General features: G+C 39.0%; 1 protein-coding gene across 2 annotated transcripts; it reads left to right on the plus strand.

The window, feature by feature from the left end:
• Positions 1–1,046: 1,046 nt before the first annotated feature.
• On the plus strand, positions 1,047–16,407 carry usp48 (ubiquitin specific peptidase 48). 2 transcript variants are annotated; one of them, XM_061069911.1, is made up of 28 exons: positions 1,047–1,103; positions 1,582–1,719; positions 2,216–2,336; positions 2,504–2,645; positions 3,105–3,232; positions 3,575–3,699; positions 4,328–4,436; positions 5,111–5,244; positions 5,462–5,547; positions 5,880–6,059; positions 6,299–6,436; positions 6,991–7,140; positions 7,573–7,773; positions 8,377–8,488; positions 8,658–8,791; positions 9,918–9,992; positions 10,144–10,268; positions 10,852–10,974; positions 11,111–11,172; positions 11,354–11,464; positions 12,255–12,385; positions 12,788–12,894; positions 13,015–13,122; positions 14,510–14,701; positions 14,806–14,931; positions 15,063–15,111; positions 15,224–15,250; positions 15,719–16,407. In XM_061069911.1, the coding sequence occupies exons 1-28, from the start codon at positions 1,093–1,095 to the stop codon at positions 15,739–15,741; spliced, it is 3,168 nt and encodes a 1,055-aa protein (XP_060925894.1). In that variant the 5' UTR covers positions 1,047–1,092; the 3' UTR covers positions 15,742–16,407. The 2 variants fall into 2 exon arrangements, with proteins under 2 accessions (XP_060925894.1, XP_060925893.1); XM_061069910.1 differs by lacking the exon at positions 1,047–1,103 and adding an exon at positions 1,166–1,394.
• Positions 16,408–17,099: the final 692 nt, after the last annotated feature.

The following is a 17,099-nucleotide window of genomic DNA, read 5'->3' on the forward strand; positions in this document are numbered from 1 at the left end:
GCGTATCTATCTATCTATCTATCTATCTATCTATCTATCTATCTATCTATCTATCTATCTATCTATCTATCTATCTATCTATCTATAAATGTGCACATTGATCATTAAAACTGGCAACCCGATTAGGCCCTAAAATGAATTCCATCAAACAGAAACAAACAAGATTTCTATTTTTTAAAACACACTCACATACACATATATTGCGTATTTAATATTGAATAATTTCCATATATTTATCCCTTTGACAGAGACAAACTTTGCATAGCCTACTGTTGGGAAGTGAATAGTGATAAGCTTTATATATTATTGGAGCAGGGTTATACTCCATTAAATCGTTTTGAAGGACTGGTAGGTAGATAGGACCATAGATTAATATGGCTCATACTCTATGGGTAGTATTGACATGTAGAGACAATGGAAGGCTCACATCCGTGCAGCGCCTTGTTATTGTATTCAAATATACCGGCTGCTATGACGACTTAATTTCCCTTCGGGGATGAATAAAGTAATCTATCTATCTATCTATCTATCTATCTATCTATCTATCTATCTATCTATCTATCTATCTATCTATCTATCTATCTATCTATCTATCTATCTATCTATAAATGTGCACATTGATCATTAAAACTGGCAACCCGATTAGGCCCTAAAATTTATTCCATCAAACAGAAACAAACAAGATTTTTATTTTTTAAAACACACTCACATACACATATATTGCGTATTTAATATTAAATAATTTCCATATATTTATCCCTTTGACAGAGACAAACTTTGCATAGCCTACTGTTGGGAAGTGAATAGTGATAAGCTTTATATATTATTGGAGCAGGGTTATACTCCATTAAATCGTTTTGAAGGACTGGTCGCTCATACACTATGGGTAATATTGACATGTAGAGACAATGGAAGGCTCACATCCGTGCAGCGCCGACGTCACAACACAGAGACGTTGTCGACGTCACGTTTTGACGTCGTGTTGATTTTCAGCGGAGAATAATATATTTATAAACTGACGCAAGGGCGCTAAATCTAAAATAAACCGTGAATAAAATGTGAAAATACATAAATATTTGGTGAAGCAGCTGCATGCATGAAAGGTTCGATAGCCATTTGACCTTTACACAATAAACTCGTTACGTTAGCGTCAGGTAGCGCTAAAGGGAAAGTGCAGGGAAAATGACTTGCTAACACTGCCGGTCGGGTTAGCTACATTTTAGCTAGCTAGCTAACGTTAGCACAAGGGTTATCATTACCTCTGGCGTTACCCTGCAAATACTATCAGTCGTGGTGTCTTTCATTGTCTTGTTCTGTGTGTTCCTGGGATGTGATTCGATACGCTTGACTCTCAAGAGCAATATGACAGGGAGGGAATTACCAGGCCGACATTTGTAAGCTAGGTTAAGTAGCACTACTTAGCTAACGAGAGCTTCGTAAGACCCAGGCTCCGACCTGCAAGAACTCGGCTAGCTCCGTTTAGCCGGCTATGTTAGCATTCATAGAAGCGGTTTTTGCTAACCCTGCTACTCTTTTTTTCCGACTCATGTATCTGACTGTGTGCTGAACGACACATCGCAGGATTATGGCTCCCCGCATACAACTGGAGAAAGCGGCTTGGCGTTGGGTGGAAGCGGTGAAACCAGAAGAAATCCGACAGGAGCATATCGAGCTAGCATATCGCGTCAACCTCCCGGCCTGCAAGAGAGGAGCCTGCAGGTATGATGGTAACATTTCTGGGTGCATATGTTGTGATAGCCTACTCCAATGACAATATCAGTAGCAGAAGTTAGATTTTAATGTTGAGGGCTTAAGTCCCAGCTTTACAGAGATGTGCTAATGTGCATTACAGGTCTGGTTAGTTCCATTGTTGTCGGACACATTTGTATTGTTTTTAAGAGCTGCTTCGTTGACTTATTTTGAACGATCGGGTTGATCCACACCACTCCTAAATCCCACATACCAGAATAACCTTAATACACACGTCGGTAGGCAATAGGCACCTCAATACACAACTGCTAATATGTTGCAGAACTTAATCTTGCTCTGTGGTTTATAGATGCGTAAAAATGACCTTTTCCATAGAGTTGAAAGATGGACTGATTCATGCATGGAGTTTGTATTTACTTTTGTATCCACTAAGCAGGTTGCAGTTGGATGTTACTGCTAAATTTGGTCGTGAAATACTGAAGTAAATCATGACTCTATTGTGCAGGAGGAACTGCAAAGGGAATCCCAACTGTCTTGTGGGCATTGGGGAGCAGGCATGGCTGGGGGACATAGATGAAAATGCTTTCCACAATATTGATGATCCAAATTCAGAGCGCAGAGACAAGGTATTTTATTTCATCAGGTTATCCACCTACATTATATACTTACCAGTCTATTGTAGGTGGACAGCTGAAGTCCCAGGATATTATCATCAGACCAGAGCTGGAGGAATGTGTAATGACGCAGTTGATCTACACTTTTCATCTATTTCTCTGTATCTGATTCCTTCCAGAACACATTTGTCGGACTGACCAACCTGGGTGCAACATGTTATGTCAACACATTCCTGCAAGTGTGGTTCCACAACCTGGAGTTGCGGAGGAGCCTCTATCAGTGCCATAATTCAAGGGCACAGGAACATAACATTGAGTCTGGTACAACTGAAAACTAAATACTGAGGACACTTATTTATGTTTGTTCATTCTCTGTTTTAAGTTCACATGTTTGAACAACATTTTGGGGTATTTTTGTGCAAACTGTACACTTCATGGAGTGCATGTACTGTCAGCTAGTATAGCATTACTCAAACAAGTATGCAGGTTCTCTGAGAACAGAGTCCTCCAACAGTACTGAAAAAAATGTGCAGCTGGACATCATTCCCAAAGGAATCATCAATATATATCAAATTTGATGAATTTAATTAAAATTATTTTTTCAATCTTTATATATATGGCCTGCCAAATATACAGGGGCAATACTGACTGTAGACACAGTCTCAAATAATTTCAAATTACTATAAGTACCCACATCACACTGTAAACATGTATTAATGTCTCTGTAGGTTTAGTGTAAGAATTTCCACCTCTCAGACAGACATCTATGTTTTTTTTCAGAGTACGAGCCCGAATCCATCTGTGAGCATCTTCAGTATCTGTTTGCACTGCTGCAGAACAGCAACAGAAGGTACATAGATCCTTCCAGCCTGGTTAAAGCACTGGGCCTGGATACAGGACAGCAGCAGGTAAATCACCGCATGAGATTTAGTAAATTATCAAAGCTTGAACTGACTAAACACATGGCTAGTATCACTTTTGAAAACATGATGGTGGATATTGATTTTACTGGTTTTTCCTCATTGTGAGAGTTGTGCCAGAATTTTCTCACTTACATCTTTGTTGAGTTTAGTATTTTATTTCCTCTGTACCTAAATGGTAAAAACAAATAACACCCATCAGAAGTTCCCAGAAGTTAAATTGACAGTTTGAAATGTGTTCATCTGTTAATAATACAAACGTGTCTATTAGGAAGTAGAGATGCGCTTTCTTTACAGACCACTGACTGAATTCAAACCCTTCATTTTCAGGATGCTCAGGAGTTTTCCAAGCTTTTCTTGTCTCTATTGGAGGACACACTGTCGAAGCAAAAGAACCCGAACCTGCAGAATGTCATCCAGCTGCAGTTCTGTGGACAGTTCTCCTACGTTACTGTGTAAGACCACTCAATACTTAAACCTTAATTAAGTTTGTACTTAAGTGGAAAAGTGTCAGATGAGTAGGCTATAGACATTGCAACTCCTCAAAATGTCACTATTGAAATTTAGCTAACTGTGCTCTCGTAAAGTGTGGAAGGTCGTTTTGGTGCTGATCTTCTCATTCCAACTTCTGTGCTGGATTAATGTCAAAACTACCTTCATTGCATTATTTGTTTAACTCGACTTTGTGGAGAATACATTAGACCTTACTCTGTTACCTTTGGGGCCTCAGGAAGATAAAAGCTGATCCTCAGAGAGTGAGGTGTCAGGTATTGGCTCATAATAACCTACAGCTGTATGGTTAGCCTTCTAAAATCTTCTAAAAGTAAAAGAGCATTACTTTCGAGTGTGTCACAAGTTCCCTTTGACTATAAAGTGGACAGAGGTTAAGTTTTCTTGTTGCTCAGCGAGAGGCGTTGTTCTTCTTTCTTGTGAAAAAGGTTAAAGTCATGCTATCTATCTTTTTGGCTGACTTATTTTGAAGAGGAATGGGGGGGGGGGAATAGTATTGAGTCAGATCAAGTGGGAGCTATTATCTCTCAGTGCTGTGGTGGAATCTGATATTTTGGTTTGACTGTTTTCTAGGTGTAATCAGTGTGGACGATCCTCTGCTCTCCCATCCCGATTCTACGAGCTGGAGCTCAACATCCAGGGTCACAAGAACCTCAGAGAGTGTGTCACAGAGTTCCTGAAGGTACGGATTATTTATTATCACAGAGAGTGTCTTTTCATCTATTGCAGTAAATCATATTTGGGATTTTTATATTGTAAAATGTTGAGTGAGTCAGCAACACAACAAAGGAAAAAAATGCTCCTTAGGACACACAGCATGAATCCAAACACACAAAGAACTTTTGTCAGTCTCCGTGTAGAAATCCTGCCACATAATAATGATATACATAATCTCAAGGCACTTCATACAGTAAGAAGGTTGAGACCTTAAAAATGACATGAAAAACAGTGCACAAACGGAGGAGGGACTCCGACGTCGATAACCCTATCGTGTGAGTGACAGCAGTGTGCTGAAAGACCATCCTTTTTATAAAGAGCAAAAATGTGTCAGACTCCTGGAATCTCAGGGACAGACTCAGTGTCCCAAGATTTGAAAAAGCTTCCTGCTGTGTTAACTGCTCAAAAGTATAACACAAATGTTTAAGGGCGAGCAGCATCATTTAATGCCTGTTCAAATGTATTATCAAATTGATTTTTGGAATCATACATGCACTTGTTTTATCAGTGATTACTTATAATGAACAGTGTAGACTGAAGCATAATCTGCTGGAGTAAAGTTTGTATACTGCTTTCCATGTCTTGATGAGTGTATTTGTGTGTTCTTCTCATAATGGTTTTCCCTTCTCCACCTTGCAGGAGGAGAAGCTGGACGGTGATAACTGCTACTTCTGTGAGAGCTGTCAGAGTAAACAAAGCGCCACCCGAACGATAAAGCTGAACAGCCTTCCTCCAACCCTCAACCTCCAGCTCATGCGCTTTGTCTTTGATAGGTAAGCTATCTCTTTGTTGTGCATTGTGTAAAACAACAATAAATTGCATTTTGTGGCTTTGGAAATAAAAAAATGTTTTAAATCACTGTGCAAAGTGCTAGATTTAAATTTTTTTGGGGGGTTTAGTTAAGGTAGTTGGTTAACTACTGAGGGCAGTTGTATTAACAGTCTGTTCGTGGGAGAACAGAAACTTTAGTGACCTTACTCTGTTCTTCAGACAAACAGGCCACAAGAAGAAGCTGAACACTTTCATCAGTTTTCCAGAGCAACTGGACATGGGGCCATTTCTGGAAGGAAAAGAGGGTATCAGCAGTTTAATCTCTGTGATTCACACACACATACACACAATCTGCACTCTTCCTTGCTTGTCAATACACACTGATATGTGTTAGCTATATAAAAGAAAAAATAACTCTCAGTTTTCTTTTCATCTCTTTACATTCTAAGGACTAAAACCAATTTTTTTCAATTTAGAAAGCAAGAGTGACGTCTTATGGGTGAAAAAAACATGGTTAATTTTGAGGCAGTGTACTTTCAGATGGGCAATTGATTACTGTCACAGCAACTTTACTGCCTGAGAAATCTGACATTGTGTTGTTGAGCTTGATTCATGTTTGATCTGACTGTTTCTACAGACCAGAAGTGTGTTTATGAACTGAGTGCAGTGCTGATCCATCGGGGCATCAGTGCGTACTCAGGCCACTACATTGCCCACGTGAAGGATGCTCGTACTGGTGATTGGTACAAATTCAACGATGAGGAAATTGAGAAGATGGAAGGCAAGAAGCTGCAGCTTGGCATCGAGGAGGACATTGGTGAGCAATAAATACACATTTACTCCTTGCTGAAAGCCAGGGATGATTCTTGTTTTTTTGTTAACCATCATTTTGTAAGACAGCTGAAAGGTTTTGTAAAAAAAGTGTATTTTCTACTTTCATGTTGCTTTGGTGACTTAAAGTAGCACTAGTTTAAATCATGAGGGTCATGTCTGTAAGTCTATACCCTTACACTTTCTGAGTTGTAACTTTTTCTTCTTGATCTTCATGGTCCCTAGCCGAGACCGTTAAGTCCCAGACACGAAAGCCAAAGTGCAGTAAAGGCTACCACTGCTCCAGAAATGCCTACATGCTGGTGTATAAGGTCCAGGAAGAGGAGAGCTCAGATCCCTCTAGGACCAACATCGAGGTGCCAGGTGAGAAGTAGAGATTATTATTTATTTATTTTTTTAACCCAAATGATTCTTATTCCTAATGATTCCCAGCTTATACCACTAGAGCTGGGTTGTAGGGTCATACACATTTTTAAAAGTTTAAAACCTGTTTGTGTTCCAGTTGATGCAAGGTCTATCGTAGACTGTCATAGAGCACAATGCTCCACCTTAATAGTCAGTTAGAGACTGAGCAAAGTAGAATCTCTGCGCTTTTCAAACCTGGATAGCAAACACAAACTGAGAATACAGACCATTATCCAGAATGGTTCTCTAGTCCGTCTTCTTTGAAGATGTAACCATTAAATTCAAGAATTGGTCCGAGGCAGCGAGCCACCTGGACCACGTCATCTGAGACATCAGCTATTGACCTAAAATACCCTTTTGAGCCAACTGCAATAATCACATTTTCAAGATCTGGACAATTTATACTGTACATCATGCAAAAGCTAATTTGAATTAAATTCATTTCTCAGCCCTAACTCCCACCTGCTCTGTGTTGCCTTGTCTAGTGGATGATTTTGTCTTTTTCTTGCCAGCCTTCCTTCAGAGGTTGGTGGACCAAGACAACCATAAATTTGAGGAGTGGTGCAATGAAATGGCAGATATGAGAAAGCAGAGCGTGGATAAGGGCAAGGCCAAGCACGAGGAGGTGAAGGAACTCTACGAGCTTTTACCCACAAAAGAAGGTCGGTAAAAACATTCCTCAATCACACACTCTATAACATAAACATTGAAAAGAGTTTAATGTCTGTTGTGACTTTAAGTTAGAAAATTAAATATAAACAATAAAAGTACATTATGACAGTGTGACAAAGGGACAATCCCACTAATGGAAGATTTTGTTTCACTCATACTACAGCTCCCCTGCCTGTAGTAAAACTGCGAGTATTCCACAACACACCTGAACCACGATGATTTGTGATTCTTACAAAGCTAAAACATTATTAGACAATAACCCTATTTGTATTTACTTAAATTCAATTCCCATACTTAACATGCATTTGGCGTGTACGTGTAAGAGAAAATTCACTGACAGTTGTTAATCACAGGGGAATTCTTTATTTCAAGAATCAAAATTAATGATCCTGTGTCTCTTGTTGATGCACTTCTCTCCTCAGGTGAACCATATGAGTTTATCCCCCTGGACTGGCTGAAGAAGTGGCTGGATGACTCCACTTCCACAAAAGACATCGACAACTCTTTCTTCCTGTGTTCACACGGCAAACTACACCCAGACAAGGTGGGAGATTCCAAGAGGATTTCTCTGCAAGCCGCTCAGCTCCTCTATGAGCGCTACGGCGGAGGGCCGAGACTGGACGGTAGGTCTTACAAAGGCTGTGGTCTCTTCTCAAATTAATCAGTTTAAGTGCTATTCATTAAATAGTTAGCTACGTATCAAAACTCTGACTTTATAATTTTTTAATGAAAAATCTTAAAATCATCAAATGAAATATGTGCTCATGTTATCAGACCCAAACAGATTGTGGATTATCCACAGCTTGCTCAATTCTTTTATCAGAGCCTACTTATCCCTCTGTTATAAAATAAACAGAGGAGTGAAGTTAGTGAAGTAACGTCCTTATTTAGAGTGTATCTCCGAGGTCAGGGTTATGTGGGCAGGTTCTTTACTACAACTAAATAAGATGGCTTGTTAGTGGGACAGTACTGCGCAGGAGGAACAGTCAAAGAAGCTGAATTAATCATTCACTAACTAATCATTAACACCAGTAGAAATACCATGAAACCGAAACCATGTTTAGATTTGCTGTCTTTATTTCTGGAGTTTTGGAAATACACTTGTTTGTATATGAGAAACTTTATACTTAAAGTTAACCACAGTCTCGACAAATGTCTTTAGCACAAACCGCTCAAAAGCAATGAACGATGTTTGTCGTTTATAACAGTTTTATTTGTTTGTTCAGATTCCTCTCTGTGTAGTGAGTGTGTTGGACAACGATGCCGAGTGCTGCGGCTGAAGAACCAGCTCAATGAAGACTACAAGGAGGTCTCCAACCTGGTCAAACGCACGCTCAGGTGCAAACACTCAAGCATAAGTGTTAATGGGTTAGCTGTGATTCATGATTCAGGGGCGAGAAATAGTTATTTGAATATGCAGCAAGTGAATAGGGAGTAATTCAGAACTAATGCAGATAATAGACTGGAATATAATCATGGGTCTTTATTTATTGTGTGTGTGTTTCAGTGGCGAGGGTTACTGGGTGGGCAAAGCATCTCTGCGTAGCTGGAGGCAATTGGCTTTGGAACAGCTGGAGGAGGATGAACATGAAACCAAACACAGCAATGGCCAGACCAATGGACAGGGACCACACATCAAAGGTTGGGGGAATGGAAATTATTTAGTTTTTCCTTCTGTGTTCTCTTGTACTTCTGATTTGTCAACCATTGTGTTAGCAATAAGGCACAAGTGGCGTAATTCATAGCGTTTATTTAGTCTCAAAATTTCCCAGCTCGTGAACTTGTGAGTCTACAAGCACATATAATAGTAGTGGGTGGAGAGGCATACTTGCGAGCATGTGTTCAAAGTGAGCAATCAAAGAAGGTGAGCATCAGCCATTGTGCCTGCCCTTCAAAGTCTCACTATTCAACTTGATGAGCAAGACTGTTGAATGGTGTTGTGCATTTGCAAGCGCAGGGAAGGGCGAGTTAGTGCAGACATTTTTAGACTTAATAAACACCATACAAATTATTCTTTACAGTAACTCAATACAAATAATATATTAGTCAGGCAAGAAAACTAAATTAAATGGGCAATGGCGATACCTAGCCCTTCACTGTAAATTACAAAATAGTAAGACTTATTATATGTTATATGATTTATATTAATATATCCATTCGGTCAATCCTGACTCACTCCAGCTGACACACAAACACATACTCAGACATCTGACATTTCTGATTCAGTACAGTTTAAATGCTTTTTTTTACTCTTCTCAGTGTCCTACATTCATTTGATTATAGCCACAATATCACACATAACCACATAATGACTAATACTTTTCTTAAATGGCTCAAATCTCTCTTCATAGCTGTGCGCATTCAGTCATTCATTCCATCATCCATCTCTTTCCCTCTCTGACACGCAAACACAGACCAACACAAACACATACAGTGTAGTTGGACACATCTGAAAGCTCAGCCTGGGTGAAAACAGTATAATTTGGTTTTCAAGAACACAAATGATAGTCTGGATTATTTGCATATAGAGCAGGTAAATCCATCATGTTAGAATCTTTTGCTGCACATGTTTGCTAAGAGTTTCTTTGATGATACTTCTGCTTGCCATGATCAGGTGATTTTATGTTCTTATTGGCAAAAAGTCCTTCCATGCATTAGCTTATAATGGCAACACAACACCTGCGCGAATATATTGTCAATCGATAGTGGTTTGGCTTTCATTACTGAACCCTACTGTTAACATTCTTGGTGAATTGTTTGGTTGTAGAGTTCAGCTCAGAGCTCTCAGAGGGCAACGAGGATGAGATGAAGACTTTCAATGAAGACATTGTCTGCAGTCATGGTACGTCCTATCATTTGCATCTATAAACCCTTTAACACTGACATTGTACTACATTAATAAAAAAATCTGTCACCATTGCTATTACAATAGAACCCGAGGTTCAATCCTTGATGCACTTGCTCTTAATTGTGTGTGTTTGATTCTGCTGTAGGGGGTCTGACTATTCTCGAGACTGAACGGAAGTTAGTATCCACTGAAGTTTGGACCAAGCTAAGGGCATACTTCTCCAAAGCCCCAGAATTCACCCAGAACCAAGAGCCCTGCCAGCAGTGCCTGGTGAGAAAGACAATAGCCATGTCTCTATATAATTGTCAAATTTGCAGTGAAATTGAAGCATAAGAAGACATTTTTTTCTTTTTGTCAAGCACTGGAAAAATCTCATCATTCATTCTGAGCTAAGTGTTTGCTACGACAGAATTGACATACAACTATTTAAAAACATTTAAGGATGCAATAAACTGGTCCCTCACTTAAATACTCAAAAATGTAATTGTTATGTTTTATTTTGACCCCCTAACTCTTCAGTGTTTTCTACTAATATTTTCTCTATGCCTACTTTGAAATTGTAAATGTGAAGGTGGAATTATGCACAGTACTGCTGTTTTGATTGGCTGCACAATAGCTGTTTAGGCTCTGTTGCTTAACCTTAACCCCTAGCCTGGAAATAAAGGGAATGTTAAAGGGATTTATTTACACAGCGTTCCCCCCGTGAGCCACAGCCACCCCCAAAAAAGGAGCCAAACTGATGAAACCTGTAGTCATACAGACACAGTAATACCTCCACAGTTCCCAGATATGTCCAGCATGTAAGCCATAGAGTAATTTTAAGAATAAAAAGTTATTGTTGTCTTGTGTCCAGACGTTAGAACAGGAGGAGAAGGACAATGAGGCAATCAGTAAGATGATGGCCCTGGACCAGAAGAACCAGCTGCTCAACCTTTTCAATGAGAAGAATCGGCCAACCCTCACCAAATGGCCTCAGGTGTGTGTGTGTGTGTGTCTGTGTGTGTGTTACAGTTATTACAGTTATAAATAGCTTCTGTTTCTTATTAAAATGACACATTATCACTGTGGCTGGTAGATGAATACACTATTTGTTCTCTGGCTTGTCTCTCCAGGGCACAGATGTTCTTTACATAGTTCCTCTGTTCTTTGTGGATGAGTGGAGAAAATTTATCAGGTATGTTTGTTTCAGTAGTGAAATTGATAAAACGACATTGTGAAAATTACAATTGACTGTATTCACTCATGAGTATCAGATTTGCTTCATTAGTAATGATTGTTCGTAATTTACAAACTATTTTACAGTATGATTTAGTCAGTACAGCAAATGATTTTTTCCTCACATCTGTGTTTTCAAGGAGACCCACAAAATCCTCTCCAGTGTCTAATGTGGGAAACACTCTGCTTCTCTGCCCCCATGGAGGGTTCATGTTTACCTATGAGTCCCTGATGAACGGAGATGCACAACAGTGAGTTCTGCTTATCTAAAAGGGACTTGTGGAGTTCACTTGTAAAAGTCAAAATCTACTTATGTATATAGTGAGTGTTAACTCGTCCTACTCCCATTTTTTAAATTAAATTTTTATAATATGACATTCATGTGTCGTAGCTTGAACCTCTTACCTGGCCACTATGTGTTTTTAACCCTTTAAATATGCCCAGCAAATTTTAATGAATTATGTTGCCATCACTGATTAAAAAAAACTGGAACAGCAGTTAAACTTTCAAGTAGATCCAAAACAAACACTAAACCCTTAACTTAGAATGGGCAGTTGTCAGGCTTCACGTACAAACTTAAGAACTCTTGCGAACGTCTAAACTAGGGCTGCTACTAACGACTTTTTTTCTATCGATTAATCTGTCGACTATTTTACCGATAAGTCGAATAATCGATTAAACGATTAATTTTCCTCCAAAAAAAAAAGAAAGAAAGGGGTGGGGGCGCTTCGGCGTACGGTGTAAACCCGGCGTTACGCAGTGATATTGAAGAAGATCATTTGTTATAATGAATTGAAATGAAATGTTTTAGAAATCGAAAAGGTAAATTCATAAAATTTAAAAAAGATGCGTCTGAGGCATTTTCAGCGTCGACGATGACGTCGACTAATCGCGACAGCTCTAGTCTAAACAGCTGGGTTAATAATTTTAAAATAACTGGGCAAGTTGCATTAATAAAATGAAAATATATGACGACATGACCTCAAGTCATACTGACTGCACATTGTTGTGATGTCCTGTTTTGCTGTTTGTCCTGCACAGTATAGCTCTGCTCTGGCCCAACGAATGGGAAGTGATTAGCAGACTCTTCATTGTGGACCAGCCCATCTCCATCCACTGCTTTAAACAAGCCACAGCAAATGGACCTACCACCCAGTTCACCACCCAGCCTGGTGAGAATGCAGTTACCCCAAATGTTTAACCTTGAATATTTATTGTTTTTGTTGCAGTATACTTTATTGCCATCTAATTTACTTCTTTCATATACTTAAAAATAACACTACACTCATCTATTTTCAAATGCCAAACATTCAGTGCCTGTAGGCTTAAATATTGACAAAAAAATATTTTCTGTAAAAAAAAGTTCTTCCTTTGTGTAGAGCAGCACCTTCGGTGAGCTTCGATTTACAGCTTTTATAAGATGGTAGTTACACTCCTTTAGCATCAGAAGTATGAAATGTCGATGCAACTGAAAAAAAGTAGGATATGCATGTGGAATTTTTTGATAAATTGAAGGGCCATTTTGAATCTTAAGCCTTTTTGTTACACTCGCGTGTGTGTGTTATTGTGTTTAGATCTGTGTTGGGAGTGCAGAGAGAGCTTCCTTTTCCAACAGCAGAGGGACCTCAGAGAGTACACCCAGGCAACCATCTACATCCGGAAAGTCATCGAAGACCAGAGGGTACAATATAAAGCCAATTTTAAGTCAATTAAACAGAGAGAGGTATTTTATCACCAACTGTATTGTCTTGTGTGCAGTCTTAAAGTTTGTGTTTTTCTACATTGCATATATGATGCATAGCTGTTAAAGGAGGCAGCTCCGGAGACAAATGCCAGCAGCTCTGAGGCAGAGGACGAGAAAGAAGAACTTCCGAAGGTGGATGGAGAGATGGACCCAGACTTTAGCCAGGTAGGTTCACCATGCCACAGCAGAAGACTAAGGGTGACAACACACACATGATATCCACTGACTGCAAGCAGCAGTTGAAACAGGAGCGACCATAACAGTAGTAAAGGCAGCCAAATACTCCCTGCCTAAATACAATCAAACTAGACATCCTGGTTGTTCTGGTAAATTCCCTTTGTTCACATTGCTTTTAAAGAGCATAGAGTAACAACATTATATAACTCTCCGCCTTAGAAACAAAGGAAGATTTTCTAGATCGAAACATACAATTAAAGGGTAAATGGTTTTGTATTTATATATCGCTTTTCTAGGCTTGATGACCACTCAAAGCTCTTTACAGTACAGTTTTACATTCACCCATTTACACACGCATTCATACAGTGCATCCATTAGCAGCACTTTTTTGTTTTATGAGGAGCAATTTCTGGGTTCAGCATCTTGCCCAAGGACGCTTCGCTTCATTAAACAGGTAAATTAATATTCTACTGGGAGCCATACAGTTTGAAAACGTAGTGGAGTGAATGATTTTATGTTCTCTACCTGTACATATTCAGCATGTGTGCTTATCTATTACCTCTTGAGAAATCGAAGCCAAAATTAATTGAAGGGGTTGACAAATGAAAGACAGAATTACCAAGCTAGTTGATGCTAATGGCTACCTGAAGACCCATAATAGGTGGTGTGCGTGTCACTCTGCACTAGAGATTATACCTGCTTAATATATAGTCTTGTTGCTCTTTGATCTTCATGTTTTCTGTTTCACCCATCAGTATTCAATTAACAGTACCAGTGGACAGTAAAATCAGTGGAACTTATAAAAGGGAATCTTGTGACACAGACAGGTTTCACAAAAGAGATAATCCAGCTGTCAAAGCTCCAAGTTATTTACTTTTGGCTGAACCACAGTTGTTCAGATCAATCAGTGTCCTATGAGGGAGGAAATACAGGCTCCTTCAGATGTGTGACATCAATGACAAGCAACTGTCAACAACAATGTTTCCTCCTGAATACATTTGCAGGAAAGTATTTCTTCATTGAAAGAGCAAAGGATAATTCTGAAGGCTTTTCTCAGTGGAAAACGTGTTTTCACTCTTTTCTCGATGGGCTTTGTCAGTGATAGACAGATGGTTCATCCAATCATATACAGAAAAAGTCCTGCACATAGATGCACTGTATGACTGTGTGTGTGAATGGAAAACTATACTCTAGAGCACTATGAGTGGTCACGAGAAAAGCGCTATATAAATACATACTATTTAACATGTACTTTTTGAAAGCACCAGCCCTTTCTGTTTCCAACAAAGACTTTGCAGATGGTTCTGTGTCACAAACAAACCATGATGTTCAATAATAATTGATGTATCTAACATAAATCATACATTTCTTACAGTCAGAAGATGGTGCAAATGGTGCAAAGCGGCTAAAGCTGTGTGACAGCAGCACAGCCTCAGCAGCGGCTGTTCCTGTGAGCAACATGACCAAACTAGGTGGAACCAGGAGAAGCACCCGGCACAGGAAACTCCGAGGAGAGAAAGCACTCATAGTTTCAGCTAATCAGACACTTAAAGAGCTGAAAATACAGGTGAGGGCTCCAAATAACCAGATCAAGTGTAATAATAATAAGTCATTATTAATAATAATATGATATAAGTCAAATAAAAAATAAACCTCCCTTCGATCTTTTAGATTATGCACGCCTTCTCCGTAGCTCCATTTGACCAGAACCTCTCTATTGATGGAAAAAGTCTGACAGATGACTCGGCCAGTTTGGGCAGTCTGGGCGTTATTCCAGAAAGCATCATCTGTCTGAAGGTACAGCTTCTTTGAATCTCCAGTGGCTGGATGGTCACAGAGGAATCTTTAACACTGCACCTTTAACGCTGAATTCTTATCGAAATCAATAATCTAAAATCCAAAACATTAATTTCATTGTTCCCCCTCAGGCTGATGAGCCTATAGCAGACTTTGCTGCAATGGATGATGTCTACCAGGGTAAGAGGCCTTATTTTCACCTTCACTGTAGATGACTCATTAGTCTTGATTTATTTAAAAAGAAAGTCAAATGATGATAATGTTCTAATACAGTCATATCCTTCCTTCACAGTGAGAATGCCTGAAGAAGGATTTAAAGGTGAGCATTTGTTTTAGTTTTTCCCTTCATCATGGAGGATGTTAATGTTTTGTCTTCATCGATGTATTAAAGCTGAGAGGGACAACCCTGATGATCAGACTGAATTTACTTAATTATTCAGTTTGAAAACCCTCAGAGGTGTGGCCACTGATTCCGAGCTCTGGAGCTTGGAGTATTGTTACATGCCTTTCTATTTGTTGTAGAATTTTTAATTCCGACTTCGATCTGTGAATGCATGGATTTGAGGTTCCCTATTTGGTATTAAAGATAAATACATTTTAGCACCGGACTTTATTGTATCCGTAATGCTGAGTTTGACTGTTAAGCTTTGAAATTCGACCACACTGTTATTTTGTGTATGTTATCAGATCATTTCAAAAATATTACAATGGACTTGCTGTTTTTGTTGTATTGGTGTCTTTTATTGAAAGGTTCTGATTCAGTGTCAATGTCTATGTCTCTTTGCAGGCACTGGGCTTCTTGGACACTGAGGAAAGCTGTGCTGCAGCCATGCTTGAATTGGAAAGATGACAGAGAAATTATCAGAGAAAAGCTTGAATTTGTCAAGTGTCCATATATATAAATAAGTGCTTTAATTTTTTTTTTTTTTACAATTTGATGAGGCGTTCTTTAATAAAACTGTGATTATGTTGGAAAGCCGCTGTACAAAGGATTAGCTGACCTTTGATATTTAAAGTTCCTTGTCATTCTGCAGGACTGTTCAATGTTGAGGAAGTTAAGTGGATCTCTGTATTCTAAAGCTTGTTTCCAATTCAGTCCTCCTGTTACTTTTGAAAAAAGCTTTGTTTTTCACTATTTTAAATTATGGCAGAAGTAATATGAAAGAAAGTGTTTCTCTCCATTGTGTGGAAGCTTGTGTTCTCACTGCACAGTTTTTCAGGTTTGTCAAAAGAATGCACGAGTAATTGTCAAGTATTACAAATATAACTGCTCTCTAATGTTAGAACATTTATTACCTCTATAGAAAATCTATATCCATAATACTCCATGTGGCATTTCGAGACACAGCTACTCTATGTATAGAGGCTGATTCCTGCAGGGGTCTCAGCCGTGCAAACCTTGAGTGAGTGCAAGCAGTTAATGTTCTCTTCCTCCGACAGTTATTTCTTATGGACAATAAAGTTATTTTCAAAACACTCTGTCCTAAAATACTTGAATTAAATACTCTACAAATTCCCAGTTGAAATGTGGTTTTGGTGGTACATCGTTTATTGGAATAGACCTAACTACTACAGAACAATGCAGCTCACAGGTACATTAACCCCTAAACCAGGGAGGAGCTCCATCATAGTTTCATTAGTTTACCTGAACGTGACAGGATGACATGTAGGCTACTTTGGAAAGAGAGGTGATGCAGGTGGTGGGCAAATACAGCCTCGATCATTTACTGTGCTATTGTGAATTGGGAGTCGTTCAGTCAGTGATGGAATACTCAATTAACACACACAACTAATATCTTGTTCTTTAAAGATAATTTACTGAAAGTTCATGTGGGTTTAGAGAGATCAAGTTTTATTTTCACCTTGACAATGTCACAAAGAAATTTCTGCAGCTCTTCTAAGCTATAAAAGCAGCTGTGGTAAACAGGCAAAGGAAAATATTAATGAAAATAATAAGCATAGGCCAATCATCCATTGACTTGCTCCTATAGGCCCTATAGAAAGACAAGATAATCTTCCTATAGTTTAGGGAGATTCTTTTACTTTCTTGTGCGCACAAAATCAAAAATCTGACATGTAGGTGCTTTATTGGCTCTGCGAAACTCTCTGTTTCATCGTTCTGTGTATGTGGCCCTGGTAGAGACAGCTTTGTGGGAAACATTGTGTTT

This window comes from Limanda limanda, chromosome 4 (genome assembly GCF_963576545.1).
Source record: "Limanda limanda chromosome 4, fLimLim1.1, whole genome shotgun sequence".
Taxonomy (NCBI): domain Eukaryota; kingdom Metazoa; phylum Chordata; class Actinopteri; order Pleuronectiformes; family Pleuronectidae; genus Limanda; species Limanda limanda.